Consider the following 20,997-nt stretch of genomic DNA (forward strand, 5'->3'; position numbering starts at 1 on the left):
CATTGATTTCAATGGTGACGGATGCGGCGCCAATGGTTTCCATTTGTCTCAGTTGTGCAGGGGTTCCATCGGGTTCCGTTGTTTTGACGGAATCAATAGCGTAGTCGACTAAGCTATTGATTCTGTCAAAACGACGGAACCCGATGGAACTACTGCACAACTGAGACAAACGGAAACCATTGGCGCCGGATCCGTCACCATTGAAATCAATGGTGATGGAAAGGGAAACATCTGGTTTCCGTTTGGGTTAGTCAAGGCTGCGTTCCGACGGAACGTCGGAATGGAGCCCTGACTCAGATGTGAATGAAGCCTTAGATATTGTTTGCTTGTAGACATCGCTATGCTACAATTCCATCAAGACGACAATAATATACTATATCTACCCTTAAGAGTTTGTCTGTGCCTTACCTTACATGCTAAGGTCCCCGCAGTGAACACAACACTTAGAGACAGGACTGGTATTCGACTCGATGGAAAGACTGCATACATGAGAGCATTGGAATATGGAAACATGACAAAATGCACCAACATTTCAAAAATAATAAAAACATCCCTCCCATCCTTAAGAGGAAAGGATAAGCATGCATTACAAAAAGATACAAAGTAACAGTGAAAAGATGATTATACCGTACAAAAATATACAAAAAATAACATGCAAATTTAGCCATTCTACCCCAAATATAATACAGAAATACCAGACACAATATACTGGTGACCGGTGTGAGGATTTGAGAAAATCTATTAGCCAATCACAATTGAAGCTGCCATTTAGTCCACTCAATGTCACCAATTCTTAAGGAAAGAACTAAATGTCCGTAATCTCGGAAACAATGGCACAATGATGGCTTCCATTACTGATCAGTGATCGCTTCCACTATAATTCCAGCCTATGTTATATGTGAAGATTTATATACAAAATTGTGTTGGCATCTTATTAACCCCTTTGCCGTCAGAAGGGTTGGCATTACGCTGTCCTTCAACAGATTACAAACCCCTTGACCCGCAAAAAAGGCACAACATTATAATATCAACTACTCTCAGCACTGGGCAACCTACACAAAATGTATAATTTCCTGGACACCTAATATGCTGCTGTGTATCATGGAAGGACCTTAGGGCTGCAAGTGTTACGGGGCTGCAATACATCACCCATAGAAGTTTATGGGGCCCTACCCTACCTCCGATTTCATATGGGGTAGGCAGAGAATTTTTGCAGTTGAATTCATACAAAATCTGACAGAAAAAAAAATGTGTGCCATTTTTTATTGGATGCTGGAATATTGATGCATTCTCCTCTAGAAACATTGCTAGCAAAAAAGAGAGAAAACAGCAACTAATGGGGTTATTTCGGGACTATAAGGGTATGTTCACACAGCTTATTTACGGACGTAATTCGGGCGTTTTACACCTCGATTTACGTCCGAAAATGCGGCTCGATAGCGTTGGCAAACATCTGCCCATTCATTAGAATGGGTCTTACGATGTTCTGTGCACACAGTCATTTTTTTTACGCCCCGCTGTCAAGAGGCAGGGCGTAAAAAAGACGCCCGCGTCAAAGAAGTGCCTGTCACTTCTTCAGACGTAAATGGAGCCGTTTTCCATGGCCTCCATGGAAAATCAGCTCCATTTAACGTCCGTAATGGACGCAGCAAAAAGAGCCTCAACATGCCATTACAGCTGAAATTACGGAGCTGTTTTCTCCTGAAGGGTATGTTCACACGGCAGCGTCCGTAACGGCGGAAATTACGGGGCTGTTTTCAGGAGAAAAAACAGCCCGGTCATTTCAGCCGTAACGGCATTTGCAGGCGCTTGAACGCCGCGTCCATTACGGACGTAACTGGAGCTGGTTTTCCATGGAGTCCGAGGAAAGCGGCTCTATTTACGTCTGAAGAAGTGACATGACACTTCTTTAGCGCGGGCATCTATTTACGCGCCGTCTTTTGACAGCGACGCGTAAATATACGCCTCGTGTGAACAGACAAACGTCAGCCCATTGCTTTCAATGGGCAGATGTTTGTCAACGCTTTCAAGCCGTATTTTCGGACGTAATTCCAGGTGTAAAACGCCCGAATTACGTCCGTAAATAAGCCGTGTGAATAATGATAGCCTATCTTTAGCATAGGCCATCAAGGTCAGATTGGTAGGGGTCTGACTCCCAGCACCCTAGCCGAATTGCAGACTAAAGGAGCCCCAACTATTCCGTCAGTGCCATGTGCCTTCAGTGTTTGCTGGCAACAGCGCCATAGAGTTGGCTGTGGCTGTGCCTGGTACTGCAGTTTAATTCCATTCCAGTGAGCAGTAAACTGCAGGACCAGGCACAGTAGGGCTCTGTGCCTGCTAAACAATGAAGGAGCCGTGGCCATTGGTAAATGTTCCGGGAATCAGACCCCCTACAATCTCATATTGATGGCCCATTCTTAGGATAGGCCATATATATTATAATCCCAGAAAATCCATGTAAATGCTAAAGATCAAAAAAGTACAAAAAGAAATAATTAACAAAAAACTTTAAAAAAAATGAAATAGTTTAAGATTATTGGAATTTTTAATTCCTAGTAATCTGAATAATAATTAAAATTATATAAATCAACAAATGGAACAGCGAGAACGTTTTAAAAAAATTATAAATTTTGTTTTTATTATACAGTATATTATTAAAAAATAAAAATAAAAGCTATACATCAAATTGTGTAAAAATAAATAAATGAACACAAAATTATCATCAAAAAAGAAAATATGTGCAAAATACGCACGGATCATATAAATTATAGCAGGACTTCAAAATAAAAGCACAAAATTATTGTGCTTTTTAATACTGATATTGGCAATTATACTGAAACTTTTTGTGCAAAAATATAAAAACTCTAAGGATATATTGGCTTATATTTATAAATGGATTTACTTCAGATTCCTGGTTAATTACACTGAAAAGAATGGAGTTTAGGCTGAATGCCATATCTATAAAAATTCCCTGCCGCTTTTCGAAACAAATTTTCCATAAATCTTCCAAAAAGGGGCATTGACTTGCAAGTTGTACACAGTGCGACTTATTTCCACCCCTCATATTCCTTCGATGCCGCGATTCCATAATGGCGTATAGCTCGGTGGTATGCTAGCATTGGTAAATATTTCCCATTGCGTCCTGCTTAATATTCCATGATACACTGTAGCAATAGGAGAACATTCGCTGTAAATAACTTCATACCAAGTTACAATGTAACAATTGGAGGTTGGGCCACTATATTGGGGGTGGCTTGGCCTGTCGTAATTGCAACAGTAAAACTGGGCATGCAGATGCAACCCTGGAGCATGCAGTCTATATACAGGTCTCGATATCCATAAAGGTGAAAGGTACCTTGCAGTCGTCGACTACAACAGAATTGTGCGCTGCGTAAATGCATTGGTTTGAGTTATTCTCCCTGTGGTTTTTCATGTCGTCATAGATGGACTGAGTCTTGGTCATTTCTAGCTCCTGCTGTGCGTGTTGCTTATCCAGATTATCCAACTCTGCCTTGGATAGATGATAGACTATGCCAGCCCCAAAGGAATCTCCCACCACGTTAACGGAAGTCCTCATACGGTCCCTTATATTGAGGAGACAAATATTATCAGCACAGAATGGGAATACACACTGGGCCTTATGTATCAAAATTGAGACGGGAAAAAAGTGCCCTTCTGGCTCATAGTGAGCAATCGGTTCACATTTTGTTTTTCGAGGGTCAGGTGAAAGGAAAATTATTGAACTCTGGTTATGGTCAATGAGGTCACTTTTTTTGAGACATTTTAGATATGAGGCTTATTGTCTTACCTCATCAATATAGGATCTAGCACCTTTACATAGAGGAAGCCCCCCTTTAAAAGGAAATCTCCATATATCCAGCCAGCCCCTCTCACCAATAATTCTTATTTTTTAGTAAGATCCACTTATTTTCTGAAATATTTATATTTCAATGTCTAATAAGCAAACAAAATGAATATTGGATTAGTCCATGAAAGGCTATTATGGCCTAGCTCAGCCATACTACGCCATTAGAGCCCACACTAGGTACAGGATGAGGCCACAATCCTCCCTGATGTGTAGGGAATTGCATGACGTGTGGCATCTTCCCGTAAATAGTGTAGGCAGTTATTTGTTCTCCTGTCACTCCTGGCCAACCAATATGGTAGCCAAAGAATAATAATAGAAGGCGAGGACACACTTAGTGAGAATAAATTTTTTCGAACTTTTTTGGAGCCTAATCCGAAGTTTAACATTTTTAGATCATTTTCTAAAATATATTATGGCAGAGGACTTAAGAACCTGTTCAACAGTGATCAAACAGACACACTGTGCACAATATATGACAAATCTATCTTAATAAAGTGAAACCTTTCCAAAAGACCCCCTCTTTAAGATGACCACCTTTGATCTAGCCTAGATTTCTGAGATGGTCTTTCAATTCCCATAAATATGAGAAGAATCTGAGAAGGACCACCCTTCCAAAATACCATTTTACTGCAATTTTGGGTGGTTGTCTCTAAGCGGTTTCACAGGTCAATACTTACAGAAGCCAGTCCACAGCGACGAGTAGACTGATGTCCTGGGTGGGCAACCCCACTGCCGTCAAGATCAGAAGCATGGTCACCAGGCCTGCGCTCGGGATACTGGCTGCTCCAACACTGGCCAATGTGGCTGTCAAGCTGAGGAATATAGTATAGGAGATGAACAATGAACAACTATACACACAAAATTCTAGACCCCCACATGACTAGACAGAGGAGGACAATATATGACATAATAGTTCAGTAGAAAAGGGCCTATGGTTTAGTGGTGGAACTATTAGGCCAAAGGTCCTAATGGGTTGCCTCCATCTTCACATGCCCTTGAGACCCAAAAAATTTAATAAAAGGGGTTCTCTGAGAGAATGCAAATAAAAATGCTCAGCTCAGTTCAGTCCCGGACTACTCACCTCACTGTTACAATCTGTCCTGCATCCAGATACACGTCGTTCATCTGGGCAATAAATATGGCCGCCACAGCCTCGTACAGAGCAGTTCCGTCCATGTTAATTGTGGCACCAACAGGGAGCACAAATCGTGTTACTCTTTTGTCAATACCCAGGTTTTCCTCCAGACAGCGGAAGGTGACAGGCAGTGTCCCGGCACTACAACACACAATAGCCACTCTGCATTTATCTGCTCCTTGCATTGGGACAACAGGAAACATCATCAATATATTTCTTTACAAGACAACAATAGGAATGCTGTAGGGTAGGGGGTATGAGGAGGCCTTATTATTAACACATACGCCAAAACTTTATCTTGGTTATAACAGAGGGGGCAGCAATTTTGTGGCATTAAGTCAAAGCATTTTGCATTGTTTCAGCCCTTAAAATTCAGGACCATGATGCATTTCACCCAAGCTACTACTATGTAGGCAGAGGCCCAGTGACAACAAATATGAGGAAATATCGTACTTAGAGTAGTGGTAGTCAATATATTGCATACATTTTGATTTAGGGTGGAATAACACTTGAACTGCATTGGTATTGATGGGGTTCTTGAAGAGGGGTCCCTCCTCTTTTAGTTTCTCCCACCCCCTCATTTACCCCTTTTTCCCCATCTGCCTTTTTCTTAATGTTCTTCTTTGGTATTGAGGTACAGTATCTTTCCAAAGGCAGGTCTCTCCAAACTTGCTGTAAAGGATCTGCCAGACACAGCTTCTGTGTCGACGCCCGTGGTTAGTCAGTCTGCACCTGCTCCTAAGTCTGATAGAAGGAGTCACTCTATCAGACTTAGGAGCAGGTGCAGACTGACTAACCACGGGCGTCGACACAGAAGCTGTGTCTGGCAGATCCTTTGCAGTATATAGCCCTAATCTACCCGCCACTCAGTCCCTGCCTACTTGCAACGGCCCGTCCTAGGCGACGGCGTACAACTGGGTGACGGTCCCTACTCTCACTATGTGCACGACAGACAGACAGACAAGGGTACAAAGAAGCAAGGGAAAAGGGGCAGATGCCCACGGAAACACCGTGAGCTATAAGAGTAGTGAACGAGCTGAGTCAAACCAGGAGTGTACGAGGTACCAAATGCAGAGCAAGAGAGTAGTCAGTAAAGCCAGGGTCAATATGAAGCAGAGGACAAATAGTTCAAGCAGCAGCAGCAGCAGCAGAGCCAGGAAACAAGCAGAATCACAGGCAAAGGAGAAGCAGGAAATGAAGGTATAAATAGACAGAGGGCGGGAGCTAGCTCCGTCTGGCCAGGCTGTGATAGGCTCTCCCACTCCTCAGCCTCCCAGCCTAAGTGGTAGAAGAAGGAGTCACTCTATCAGACTTAGGAGCAGGTGCAGACTGACTAACCATGGGCGTCGACACAGAAGCTGTGTCTGGCAGATCCTTTACACTCGCCTTCTCTACTTTCACTTTCTTCCTCTCTTTCCCTTTGGGTCTTCCTTCTTTTTGTTAATCTTTGAGTTTATGTATTATTTTTGTTTTAGTTCGTTATTAGATACCTTCTATAGGAACAATGTTTCCTAGTTGTAATGTTTTTAGTGGGTTAACGAGGTTTTTTGGGCTTAACCTGGGTTTAAATACTTGATTACTCCAACTTGTCTCATTAAATTGGTTGTCTGGGTTAAAAAAATAAAAACACTATCAAATATTCTTCAGGGGGATTCTGAGGGACATTCAGTACCATCATCTATAAGCCAGACCAGATATTAGCTACAGAGAGTGTCTCTCTGGAGGACCCAACAGATATGTGTATTACATGGACAGTCAATTGATTTCAATGGTAGCTGTGCATTGCATCATTTCTCCTGAGGTGGCGCTGCAGGGAAATTAAACACTGTCAATCCCAACAGCAGGACACCCTGTGATCAATTTATTGTTAGGGGATTTTTCTAACAAGAAGAGATTGTCCAGGATAGATAACCCCATTAAGCCTCTTGCCCGTTGTGGCAAGTTTAATCTGTAACCTCTACTTTTACTTGAGAGAACCATCTGTTACCTGAATTGATATTGCTACTTATTGTTTGTCATTTACAAATAGGTAGACTCCAAACGCATAATCATTATAGGCTAGGTGAAGTTTGGGACACCAACTTCCCCCCATATTTTACCATATAGACTGCTCCATGATTATTAAACCATACCGAAGAAAAGTAGAGCTCGTAGTCAGAATATATATAAGAATATAACAACTTTATTATACAAAATAACACACATTTAAAAAACATGTAAGTATACGACTCTAGTACTAACACTGTGGTGATACAGAATTCAACACGGATATAACTGAGTTAGAAAGTATAGAACCATAGAATGCAAGCTGCTTTTACTACCCACAAAGATTGTATATAATATCTCAACCCCAGTAGGTTACAAACTGATGATCCACAATGTCCTCTAAATTCCATATATACATGGGCTAATACCAGTAGAAAGAGTCACATAGGGAGCAATCAGTATCTATGGTGAGTAATCAAAAAATGCAGTCTTACCCATTCTAGTGAACAGAAGGTGTTTACAGGTCCGTGTTGTATCCGCCACAGAAACCCCAACGCGCGTTTCGCTGTTTTAGTTGCTTCCTCAGGGGGTACATGAGGAAGCAACTAAAACAGCGAAACGCGCGTTGGGGTTTCTATGGCGGATACAACACGGACCTGTAAACACCTTCTGTTCACTAGAATGGGTAAGACTGCATTTTTTGATTACTCACCATAGATACTGATTGCTCCCTATGTGACTCTTTCTACTGGTATTAGCCCATGTATATATGGAATTTAGAGGATATTGTGGATCATCAGTTTGTAACCTACTGGGGTTGAGATATTATATACAATCTTTGTTGGTAGTAAAAGCAGCTTGCATTCTATGGTTCTATACTTTCTAACTCAGTTATATCCGTGTTGAATTCTGTATCACCACAGTGTTAGTACTAGAGTCGTATACTTACATGTTTTTTAAATGTGTGTTATTTTGTATAATAAAGTTGTTATATTCTTATATATATTCTGATTACAAGCTCTACTTTTCTTCGGTATGGTTTATTGTTTGTCATTGTATCATTGAAACACTAAAACAAAAATGATTGAAACAAGAGGTTATTGAGTATTGAGTGTCGGATTGGAGGTTCTATGTAGATAGAACCATTATATGGAAGGGCTGCTCTATTCCCTATGTAGGGTTGGATGTTCTTGCATAGGTCATATCCCAAAGAGACCCGATTGTTTACTAGAAGATAGGGGGCCCCATAGCAAAAGTTAAATGGGCTTTCCAATATGCCTTGGGTCTTGCCTCCCAGGACAGAAAAGCACGGTTTTTGCTTCCCCTCCCTTTTCCACGACCCTTGGACTCCATTCATGGGTTCCGTCTGACCTTTCTGTCAGGGGAACCCATGAACAGAATCCAGGCTGATACAAACGGAAACCATAGGTTTCCGTTTGCATCACTATTGATTTCAATGGTGACGGATCTGGTGCAAATGGTTTCCGTTTGTCACCGTTGTGTAAGAGTTCCGTCGTTTTGACGGAACCAATACCTAAACTGCGCTATTCATTCCGTCAAAATGACGCAACCCTTACACAACGGTGACAAATGGAAACACCAGAAAACTATGGTTTCCGTTTGTTTCAGTTTAGATTCCTTTCATGGATTCCCCTGACAGAAAGCTCCGACAGAACCCATGAACGGAGTCCCAACGCATGTGTGAACAAAGCCTTATCCCTTTGTTTGCTAACAATGCAGTTCCTCTGTAGAAGGGAGTTCTGAAACAGGTCAAAGTCACCCAATACCAAAAAAGATGGGACCAACCAGGGCTGGGACCCCTCTCTCCATGAACCCAATAGCTGGCGCATAATCTGCCTCTATGTTACCTATGCCCTTGATAAAAGTATTGCCTCCACCAAATAGACAATGCAGATTTTTTCATTGTATCGTGGTGATTCATGAAGCAGTAGGATTGCTATGAGCAATATTGAAGAGTGACCTTGCTTATAAATAAAGCGGCACCTTACTATGTCTCTGGGGATCGCCTCTCTCAAGGGCTTATTAAAGCTGAATATTTGCAATGCAACCATGAGAAAGTGAAGTTGTTGTTATGATGTATGAAGATCGTGCACCTTGTGATTCAGAGAAGTGTCCTTGTTATCCATAAAAATATCAGATCCCTGCATTTATTTTCTAACCAGCCCTATAAAAAATAATAAGCCGAAATCTGATGGTTTTCAATGGTCAAAATCTCCACTCTACAGACCAATAGTGATGCCCTTGTTAAATATGTGTGGCTTCACCATAGTTTCCCATGCAATTTGTATTCAGGAAGACCACAATAGGAATTCTACAAAGCCATGAGGGCATGATGTGGTTTTATAAAAACATAGTATGCCCTAAAAGTCTAGTACTCATCTGTATTGTGTTAACAGGATTCTTTAAAAATCGTACCTACTATGTAACATACCAGATAGGACGCAACAAAAACACAAAACCGGTGCTTGTGAAAAAAAATTGTCTAGAGTTCCTGAGAAAGGCTGGCGTAATTATTTAATTGCCATGGGACATAGGAGATACATACCTCCAAAATTTTAAGTATCACAAAGAGGGACAACCACTGCGGCGGCAGTTTTTCTTTTAAGCCACACCTCTAATCCCACCCAATCCCCGCCCATACACACCCGTTCAGCCCACACAGTATCATGCTCCCATAGTGCCTCCCACACAGTATAATGCCCTCTAGCTGTCCCCTTACAGTATAATGCCCACACAGATGCCCCCATACAGTATAATGCCCCATACAGTATAATGGCCCAAAGCTGCCCCCATATAGCATAATGCCTCCATAGCTGCCCCCATACAGTATATTGCCCCCTAGCTGCCATTAAACAGTATAATGCCCTGAAAGCTGCCCCTAGTGCCAGTGCTCACATATAAAGTGCCAGTGCCCTTGTAGATAGTGCCCTTATATAGTGCCACAGTGTCCATATTGATAGTGCCACACCCTCCTTGAAGATAGCACCAACCCCCTGTAGATAGTGCAACACCCCCTGTAGATAGCTCTACCCCCTTGTAGATAGCGCCATTGGGACTCCCTCTAAGAGCTGAATCCCCAGCCAGAGCATAGGCCGTAAGCCCTGATGTCACTGTCCATATATGGACAGTGACGTCAGTGGCTACTGATTGAGCAGAATCCCCATTGCCTACTCTGGCCAGGGATTCCGCTCCAGGAGAAGCCCCCGATGTCCATATATGCACAGTGACCTCAGGGGTTTCCTCTAGGAGCGGAATCCTCGGCCAGATCATTGGCAACTGGGATTCCGTTCAATCAGTAACCACTGACGTCACTGTCCATATATTGACAGTGACATCAAGGGCTTCCCCAAACACAGCTCTTAAAGTAGCGCTGTGTCGGGTAGTCCTCGGCGAGCAGAGGAGCTCCCTCTGCTCCTCCGCTCTGAACTAATTCTGAAGAAGGGAGCTGTTGGTCCCCTGCTTCAGCATTGGGTTCAATACAGTTGACAGCGGGACATACCTCCGGCCGTCTGGGACAGCGGGACACCGCCTGGAATCCGGGACTGTCCCGCTGAATCCGGGATGGTTGGGAGGTATGGGAGATAGGATAGGTAAGTTGAAGGGGCACTAAACGGTACTATGTATGGCATTATATAGGGAATGGGGAACTGCATGGCACTAAATGGTATTAGAGCAGTATAAGGGCACTAATAGGGCACTGTATAGTATTAATGAAGCACTATATGGCAATAATTTACACAAATGAGGTTCTGTTTGCACTGTATATATATATATATATATATATATATATATATATATATATGCACCATATGACACATTATATGAATGCTTTATGACACTATTTGGATGCTGTATACTATTTATCTGAAGCCTGGGTCTATATCTATCTTGGCACTTAGGTAGCATTATCTTGGTATTGTAGGTGTGATGTTTGAACACTATGTGACAATATTTATCTGGCGGTTGTGTGGCACTGTATGGGCACTGTCTGACACTATTTACCTAGCACTTTGTGCTACTATTTGATTATTTATCTGGGCACTGGATTTTGAAACTTTTTGCTTTATTTTGTTTTGTTCTGAAATAAAAAAAAATATAGAAACAGCTCTTTTAATATTCTTGCCTTTTCCCTGAGGTTGTGAAAGTTTTCCATTTCTAATCCTTACATTTTAAAACCAGTCTGTACAAATCATGTAGATTATCAGTATTAAAAGGCTTAAAAAACAGCAAATAAAGTCCCACGAAAATCACCCATAAAATTGAATTTACTAAGGCGGGATTCACACGACCGGGTCGCGTCCGAGCCCGAGTGCCGGCCGGTAAAATCGGCCATTCTGCCCGGCCGGTTTGCATAAAGTTATGCTTCCGGGCCGGGCAGATCCGGACAGTGACATCAGCGGCAACTCCTGAAGGGGAATCCCCATGTGTTCGGGGATTCCGCTTCAGGAGTTTCCCCTGATGTCACTGCCCAGATATGGACAGAGACATCAAGCGCTCTGTCCAGGAGCGGAATCCCCGAACACACGGGGATTCCGCTCCTTCAAGGAGCTAAAGTGCGGCTAGCACATAGCAGAGCGGGGAGATACCTCCCCGCTCTGCTATAGTGGCGTCGCTACAGTAGTAGTAGCCGCAGCAGCAGCAGCTGCAGCTGCTAGCGGCGCCATCGAAGGTGTCGCCGGGCCAGGGTGCTTTTAAAACAAGCAGGAGAAGGGAGCCAGCGCAGCGCTCCCTCCACCTGCTGTACACCCCGGCCCTGCCACACCGTGTACAGCGATGCCATTCGTCAGAATGGCATCAACTCCTCCTCCTCACATGCACTCTGCGCTGTGAGGAGGAGGAGATAGAGCGCAAGAGCCGGAAAACCCGGCCGTCACTCGGGACACATCCCGGTGATGGCCGGGTATTACCCGGCCCCATAGACTTCTATGGGAGCCGGGCGGCCGGGTACCCGGGCGAAAATAGAGCATGTCCTATTTTTTGACGGGCGGTTTTCCCGGCTGTCAAAAAATCGGTCGTGTGAATAGCCCCATTAGGGGTCTATTATTCCTAATGCTGCCGGGTGCCGGCCGATTTATGAACGGCCGGCACCCGGCCGGGAAACCCTGCCGTGTGAATGAGGCCTAAAAAGATGGAAAAGAATCAAGCTCCTGTAATAAACAATGACCAGGAAGGGAAATAGATTTGTGCAGTGTTGTTGCCAAAGATAATAAATGCATGTTAGGTTCCAGCTACTGGCGGAGCGTGTCTTCTGTACTAGGCAGCTGCAACATTTCAGTCAAGGGCTCAGATTACTGTGCTAACAATTTCCAAGCCAGAGCTCAATCGTGAACTGGGTGCGGAGAACGAGATGTGACCTTATAATGTCCTTCTGTACATTATAGTGAACGTCCCTTTAGTGTAGAACTGATAATATCAAAATTAAGTTCGGGGTGGTCTAGGCTGGACGTTAACCAATATTTGCAGCCATTACAGTGCATAGGTTGTTATCCGGATTTCCACAGATCCTGAGCGGCATTGTATTATTATGCAATGTTACAACCCACCTGCTTATTTTACTCTATTTCTCTGTTTTTGTGAGTGTCAGTTTTTACTGTCATCCTGGCATTATATTCATGAATAAGGAGGATCAGGATGAACAATGCTACAGATGCGGAATACTTTGGCAGTATAAAAGTTGTTATTATCATTATCATTATTATTATTATTATTATTATTATGATAGCCCCCCATCAGGGGATTGAAGCAGATGACTTAAGATTGAAGCAATATTAATGGAAACAGAAGAAAAGTGTATTTAGTGAGCCATGTTACATCTGTTTTGGCGGTCTATAGAGCTTTCTGAAATAGCTTTTCAAGTCATTTAATGGCTTTTTTTTATTATTTTCCCCATAAAAATAACAATTCTGGAGCATCTTTTCTTAGAACTCTGTTATTCCTCCTAGAAATTGATGAATAAATTAACAACTGGGTGTTACCAGTTGGGGGTGTGTCCCTACACAGACTGTTACTGTCCAATCAGTGCTGACAGAGTGAGACTGTGTAGGGACATGCCCCTGTGATAAGGGGAATGGTAAAACCTAGTTGTCAATTTATTCATTTATTCATCTCCAGGAGGAATAACAGAGGGACAGCACAATGCAGAGTTATAAGAAAATATGTCCCATAATTGTTATTTCATGGGGAATACAAGTATTTACTAAAATAGACAAGTCAGAAGAGGGGACAGGTCCTCTTTAATTTTGGTCCTCCTAAAAGATAGCTTACCCCCAAAAATCCTATATTATTTATTATTCAAGTAGTTAAAAAATATACTAGTAGGCTGATGGGCTTCCTATGAAATTTGCATGTGTGTGTGTTTGATAAAGGGAATTTTGACAGTGGCCCCATTAGGGACAGGTACTGATGTCAGTCATGACAATTTCTGTACAACACTGCAGAACATGTTGGTGCTGTATAAGCAACAAAAATAAATAAATAGTGGCAAAACATATGGAACATGTATGGATTAACCCATTTACTACATTTGTTAGTGGTACATTTCCTTAAAGGGGTTGTCCTATCAGGTCATATGGACATCATAGAGGGCAGTCCCCCGCTCTATGAGCCAGTGCAGAGAGCTACTAAGAAGCAGCAGCACTCGTTCTGGCGGACTCAAGCCATCCATATACTACATGAATCTAAATGATCGCCATCACCATGTAACGCTACATTTCTCCTGCAGCGGCGCATCTTCCCCCGGCAAAATCAGCTCTCAGATCAAAGAGTTGTCTGCGGTGAGACTTCATACAGCGAAATTCATAGCATGCCATCTTATCTATTAGTATATTTCTGGTATTACTTAGTTATTTTATCTGCAGAATAATTACTCAGGCATTATATAGTACAGTCAAGTATTTTTGAGATCATGTAGATCTATAACAACAGCTATATAATCTAATTTACTTTACTGTCCATGAAAGCAAAGGTTGTCACAGCCCCACCCCCAACATTGGCATCAATGAATACTAATATGACCCGTAACAAACTCTGTAGAACTAAGGCATCATGCACATGGCAGACGACACACGGAATCCCTATGGCTCCACGTGCTGTCATATGGTGCATGGGTGCAGCCCCTCTTATTCTGCCTTATTAGAAATTCTTCTAGGAGAGTAGTATATAAAACCTTTCGAGAGGGGGAAAGAGCGACACCTAAGGCAGTATATGTGAATAAACGATAATAAACACTTCCTCCGTAATATGGCATCCAGTGGAGCATGCCCTGTATAAAATCGAAGGCATTCAAAAAGTTGCAGTAAAGTCCCATGTGTGCCACCGGGGCCCGTGGAAGAATAGTATATGGGCCCCTTGCTCTCCAATCAGAAAGTGTACCCCCTTATCAGAGCGGATCCTCATTTGGTCTCTCCAACAATCCACCAATAATTTTGAGCTATAAAATGCATTTGGGGTATCCAAAAATGTTCAGGTTGATCACCATTGATTTACTCTTGTACATTTATATAACAAATGAAATAGTAATAGACAAAAAATGGAAGCTTAGAATATCTGATATTCTAATTTAACATACCGTAAGTTGATCGAAAACTGGAAGGATAAAACATTGAAGTGTTACCTGGAAGCTGTACCAAGAGCTGTAATCCAAGCCTGAAAAATCCCGGCCAAAAAGGAGAATGGACTCTTCCTGGTGATCACAAAGTACAGAGATGGCAAGAAAATACCTCCATGGATGATGAGACCCACGATAACGGTGATCATGTACATTCCCAGTTGCCGGGCAACAAGCTCCAAGTCTTTAATGGCGATGATTTTTCCGCAGATCAAACAAGCGATACCGAAGGGAGAATACCTGTAGAAGACCAAAGGGCACAGATACATCTCAAATGACTAACATCCAACACTCTGCTTATATAGAATATATATATAGCACAAACTGTAATATCCTGAGGCTTAGGTACAGTATAATGTATATCTCACATATTGTATTAGGGGAGTTTATAAGTGCAGCTTTCGTAGGTTTCTAAAAATTCTCAAAAAGTGGCAAAAATTTGGCTAATTAATATCAACATTACAAAATGATGGGGATGTGTAGAATGCAATGCTATCCAGTAATTCGAAATTCTAGTTCTGAGTACAGGGATGAGGGGCTTAAAAATAAAAAGTTGCTAATATTAGGTCTGTGAAGTGAAGAGGATCACTGATCCCCACTGATCCTGAGAATAATGGGGCAGCAGCACTGGTTTAGTTAAAAAAGTGAAGGCATATCCTAGCTATATGCCATCACTTTATGAGATTGGAATAACCCCCTAACATATAGGTCTGGACCTAAAGTCTTTTTTCAGAGCCTCCACCAATTAGCCAGAGCAGAGAGCAGCTGGGAAGCGTATGTCTCTTTCTGGAGGACCCAACCTGTCCATGAATTACACAGACAACCTATTGGTTTCAATGAGCACCATGTAATGCTTAATTTCCCCTGTGGTGGTGCTGCAGGTGAATTGAACACCTTTTCTCATGTTCACTTGTAGATTACAATTGATAACAGTGGTACCTGCCACCAGGACACCCTATGTGCTTATTTTTGGGGGGAGCTTTTTAAAAAAAATAGATTATCCAAAGCGGACAACACCTTTGAGCAACGAGCATTTTTTTAATATATTTTCAAAACAACGGGTGATTCAGTTCTATTCTAAATAGGGCCAAAAAGGATTTTCTGATTAGTCCTAGATACATGAGCTCAGACCATCCCTGTTTGCTCTTTGAAGAGTTCCTGGTGCTCTGTAGACTACCTAAAGGCCTTTGGCACTGTTCGTTCAGGAACTTCAGTTCAGGGAATCTCTGACACAACATCCTAAATAAAACACCATTGATTTGAATAGCCCTTTGTATAGAATATCGAGTCAAGAGGTTTTTCTGGCAGCTGTGAGTAGCACCAATGGGTTTATATGCTCAATAAGAGTTGGAAATTGGTGGAGGTCCAAACTCAAGCACAACACTGATGTGATCTTCTGATCTGTCTCCAAGGAATATCACCAGCTATAGTCTTTTGGCAGACGATACCCATCTCTTGCGTCCGCATATTAGTCCTAAATGAATTAACAACTATGAGTGACTACCAAATTGTAAATATCGAAACAGTTAGCAATGAGGAACCACATGTGTTTCCAGAAGGTACAAAGCACATGGTAATTTGTTCAACTGGGAAGTCTTTGTTGTTTCGAGACTGCTCTCCAAATGGCTATTTTCTTAAGGAGACATCAATAAAGCTGTGTCAGTCTGCTTCCTCTAAGATCATGGATGTCGTCCACCTGTAACAGGTCCAGAATTTCCCAAGAGACCTCATTGTCTCTCGGAAACTGGGTCGGTGGCTTTTATAAAGAATTGACAAAAGACCTGCAATAAACAGGAAATTCGACTTCTACGGTTGGATAGAATGGCCATTGTTAGTGTGGAAACTAGGTCTGACACACATTGTGAAATAATGTCTGCTATAAAGTTTGCCACAATATTGCAAAATGACTTTATACAATGTTTTCCGAAGCAGGAAAAGATCCAAATGAAAAGGGATTAGGTAAAGAGAAACTGATTTATGTAACTGCTAAGGAACCCAAAAGTCAACGGGAGCCACCAGGCCTGCCCAGTTGGAGAGATCTCCACTAAAGAGAATTTCCAGTGAAAATAGACACAGTCAAGTATAGAGCTGTGAACACAATTAGAAAAACTAAAATACAATAACTCTATCAAGAGCTATAGCCTAATTCAGCAAGACATAGAATTCAAGCATCTCTTGGCCACGTTGAGTCTACTACGAGCCCCCTTCCCCTCAACACTAATGTTTTCCCTTGTAAATTCACTCCTATTTCAGTTAACACATCTTCCATAGTGTCCTAGGAGTCATGGATCAGCCTTCCAAAGAGGGAGTCCAAGTATTCAAGATTTTAGGCATGAGGGTTGGTACGAGAAGGGCCTACTTTTCTATTTTTGCCAATATCTACGTAGATTGCTCCTTGCTTCTACCTACCACATTATCATTGTCACAAGTTTCATCACAATCTCATTCAGGATATTGAAGAAGTCCACCATCAGTCGGGCCTGTTCGCCCATTTTTCCCATGGCAATGCCGAATGCAATGAAAAAGCCAATAACGCCTGCAGAAAGAACAGGTTGAAGGTCATGTTCAAAGAGTGGTCAAGAATCAAATGCAGCATTGTCCATCCATCACAAGTCACTTGAGAAGACTAGACTTAGGCCAGATTCACACGAACGAGTGCAAACACGAACGTGAGTCGCCCCCGTGCAGGTCCCGTTTTCACGGATACCCATGGACTTGAGTCTATCGAGAGATCCGTGAAAACGGAACAAAATAGGACATGTTCCATTTTTCAATGGACCCTTCACATGGTCCATTAAAACAACGTCCGTTTGACTGGCCCCATTGAAATACATGTGTCCGTGTGATGGCCGTTGTTTTAACGGCCGTCACACGGACGTATGCCGCGGTCGCCTGAATTCGGCCTTACAAATATTTAACTCGTAAGATGTGTTATCTTGAACTCCACATCCTACTGAATAATATTAAAAGTCTTCCACCATTGATAATTTGTCTCACTTCAGACTTGTTTGTGATGTTCTCTTTTATAGGGGTGTATGACACTACTCTACTATATGGAGTTCACGGGGATGTTCACATCATGTGACATATGGGTGCATCCTAAAATTGGCCATAGACATTGGATGAAAATCTAACACGACACATTTTGGCTGCACTGGTACCCGAGGTAGACTTCAATGGATGGGATAGCTTGACATGTTCTTCATGGCTCAACATCCAAATGACTAGTTGCCCATCAGGTACCAGATGTTTCTCCAATGTCTATGGTCATCTTAAGAAAGCAAGTTCTGTATCAGAGAAGAAGGTTCCCCTGCATCTCCAGTAATACATTGTCCCACTGAGAAGAATGACTTGATTAAAGAGACCCAATGCTATGACGGGGTACAACTTCTTACAATCCTTATGGCGCTGTGTGTGTTTAGAAGAAGATAAAAATATTTCAGATCTGAATGGTTTCATACCCAAGACGTTCATGCCATCTTTGAACTCCAATTTTTTTACTATTTCCTCTGTAGTTGTGGCAACTGTGTCATTCATGAGCGTAAAGACGGAGTCGGTCACATTGGTAGGTTCCTCAGTGGGATTTTCCACAACAACCTTCTTGGTAACTGTCTGAATCTAAAGGCAAAATAAGAAAGATAGGGAGTGAAGTCTGGATTACATCTATAGCCAAGTTTTACGCCACTGGGAACATTTGTTCACAAATACAGTACATTGTGTTAATGCTAAACGTCTGTTCTGTAAATATGTTAACTGAATACAAATGCCAAGTTTAATGTGTGGTTAATAGGTTACTCTGGCCAAAAATAATATATTAAGTTTGGGGTTTCCCGCCATTGACTCGCTTTGTATAGTGCAAACATATTCCAAGGTGTAACCTGAAGTTCCTGGGCCCCGATGCAAAATTTGTAACAGGACTCCCTACTTACCATGTACCAGTTATAGTATTAGTGTCTTCTTATGTGTCGGAGGGGTATTTGGACCGCCCTAAGACACCAGAGCCGGGGTGCGACTGCTTCCTCTGCACTCCCTATATCTACACCCCGGCACATATTGTAACCATTCATTAGTCCCTCACAATCTAATTTCCCTATGTTTCATCCACATACTAGGGCCAGTTCATTGGTAGCCAGTTAAGCTATCAGTATGTTTTTGGTACATGGAAGGAAACACAGGCAAGAATAGGAAGAACATATAAACTTCCTGCAGATTTTCTCAGTGGTTGAATTCAAACCCCGGACACCTGTGCTAAAAGGCAAACCACTGAGATACCATGCCGTAATCTCCGGAGCTCTGTTACCTGGTTGTGAATAAAGCGCTGTCATAGGTCACCCAGGAGAAACTTTTTAATATAAGGGTTCCTCAAAGATAAGCTGACGACAGGTTGTCCCGCTGTTGGGACTTACAGCATTAATCTGTAAATTGTGGGAGAACCTGGCAGCAAGTGTGCAATTCCTCTTCAGCAGCCCCACAGGTGAAATGAAGCATTACACAGTTCTCATTCAAATCAATGGGAGGTCCATGTAATGCATAGATGAGCCGGGTCCTCCAGTACAAGAGACGTTCTTTTTAGCCACTTTCTACTCTGGCTAATAGATGAGAGTGTTAAATGGGTGACCCCCTCTATTAACTCAGAATTCCCTAATAGGATATTTGAAAATGGCTTTCCTAAACCAGACCACCCCTTTAAATCTGGTTACCTGCTGGAAACAAGCTTGAACCAAGTTATCAGGAAATAGATTTCTAATAAGATCCAAGAAAGCATCTAAACTGGAGACGTCATCATTTTCCTGCCCCTTTCCAAGTTGTTTCTTTAGTTTGGGGTCTCCGGGATGTATTGCCAAGACGAGGATGACTCCCAAGACTGCAGCTATAATGGTGGTAGCCATGTAATATACCATTGCCCTGGTGCCAAGACGTCCACTTGATTTTGCATCCAATCCTGACAAACCTATTGAGCGAAATTAAAAAACAAACCTTGCTGTTACGTGACATTTTTGCATACTAGCAGATTAAGCAAAGCTGAGTTCATCACACATAGAAGGGCTGAGTTTGTCATATTACAAAACTCATAGCAATTCTAGATGCAGTATGTGTAGTTTTACATAGGTCAACAGTTAAGATTGCAGATATAGTTATCAGCAATGCTCAAGAGGCAAATGACAAACTCAGCTTTGCTACCTCTGTATTTAAATCTTTATGAAACATCCTAAATAATATTATAAATAATAATATTTATAAAAATGGAGTTTGTATATCCCATACAGTGTCTGAAGGCAAAAACTGAACACATGATGCTGATGGAAAGGAGGGGTATTTCCAAATGAGGAATAATAAAAAAATAAATCTCTTCTGAATATTTTACGGAATTGATCCACAAATATTAGGTATTTGAAAATGCAGAATACATTATTTACAGGTCGGTCACTAATAATGTTATCCCCAGGTTACCTGCCTCCAACTGGGATGGTACCAACCGGGATTGGGCGCCCTCATTCCAATGGCACTTAGTGATGAGTATTCCCTTGGCTTCTAGGTTACAGGGAAGTGCAAAAAATATCCTAACCAGTGAACATCCTAAAAATGAAGCTCTTGGGGTCTCTTTTGAGACCAGTCTTGGAGGCAATGGCTTGATAAAAGGCTGCAATAGCCTAAATGTCGCCATGTTATTAAGATTGCGTCACTTGGTCGATGTGATCATATTCGTCTAATGGAATAAGGAATTGAAACAATATTCGATTGACTACATTAGAGGAAGCAGTGGAGTCTTCATTCAAGTTCAATATGGAAATATTAAGACAGTGCTGTTGGATGCCAGCCATGATATACATCTCGGATCATGAGGCACAATATTGACCAATTGGTCCCCTGGCATTTTCATTTCTATAACACTGGGTAGGTATATGGTGCTTGCTAGGACCTGTAGTTCCTATAGTTAAAATACAGAACTGGTAATGCATGCATATAAAAATGATCACCTACTCAATTGTAATATTTGTACTATTCTTTTGGCACGGATGGGTCAAAATGGTCACAAAGGTGCCCTTTAACTGAGCCACATGTAAACATTTATCTCGGCCTATCATATCTAGCTGGTGATGGTGATGTAGATGCTAGTTAGAGATCCATGGCAGTGGTGCTCATCCCGACATGTAGCCTACACATTTCTCTGCACCATTTATCGTTGGTAGGAGCTAGGCTTTCCATGTTTCAGCTTCTAATGCTGACCACTATTTTTCCATACAATATTATGTTCTGCAATACCCAAGCATTATAATTCGTACTTCTAATATAAAAGTATTCTATTATTTTCTGGTACAGAAGGGGTTATTCAGTCCGGGATGTATCTATCCTGCATTCTGTGATTTACAAGATTAATAT

General features: G+C 42.0%; 1 protein-coding gene across 2 annotated transcripts in view; it reads right to left on the bottom strand.

Annotated features, from left to right (window-relative positions):
- SLC1A2 (solute carrier family 1 member 2) overlaps positions 1 to 20,997 on the bottom strand; it is an 87,430-nt gene that overhangs the window by 12,504 nt on the left and 53,929 nt on the right. The window contains exons 4-11 of one of the 2 annotated variants that reach the window (XM_075838014.1): positions 19,317 to 19,567; positions 18,078 to 18,234; positions 17,026 to 17,152; positions 14,623 to 14,856; positions 4,950 to 5,144; positions 4,546 to 4,680; positions 3,356 to 3,584; positions 409 to 479 (exon numbers count right to left, since the gene is read on the bottom strand). In XM_075838014.1, coding sequence (XP_075694129.1) covers positions 444 to 479; positions 3,356 to 3,584; positions 4,546 to 4,680; positions 4,950 to 5,144; positions 14,623 to 14,856; positions 17,026 to 17,152; positions 18,078 to 18,234; positions 19,317 to 19,567 — 1,364 coding nt within the window. In that variant the 3' untranslated portion in view covers positions 409 to 443. The remainder of the gene's footprint in view (positions 1 to 408; positions 480 to 3,355; positions 3,585 to 4,545; positions 4,681 to 4,949; positions 5,145 to 14,622; positions 14,857 to 17,025; positions 17,153 to 18,077; positions 18,235 to 19,316; positions 19,568 to 20,997) is intronic. The other variant, XM_075838012.1, reaches the window with a different exon arrangement.

Source organism: Rhinoderma darwinii, chromosome 9, assembly GCF_050947455.1.
Source record: "Rhinoderma darwinii isolate aRhiDar2 chromosome 9, aRhiDar2.hap1, whole genome shotgun sequence".
NCBI lineage: Eukaryota > Metazoa > Chordata > Amphibia > Anura > Rhinodermatidae > Rhinoderma > Rhinoderma darwinii.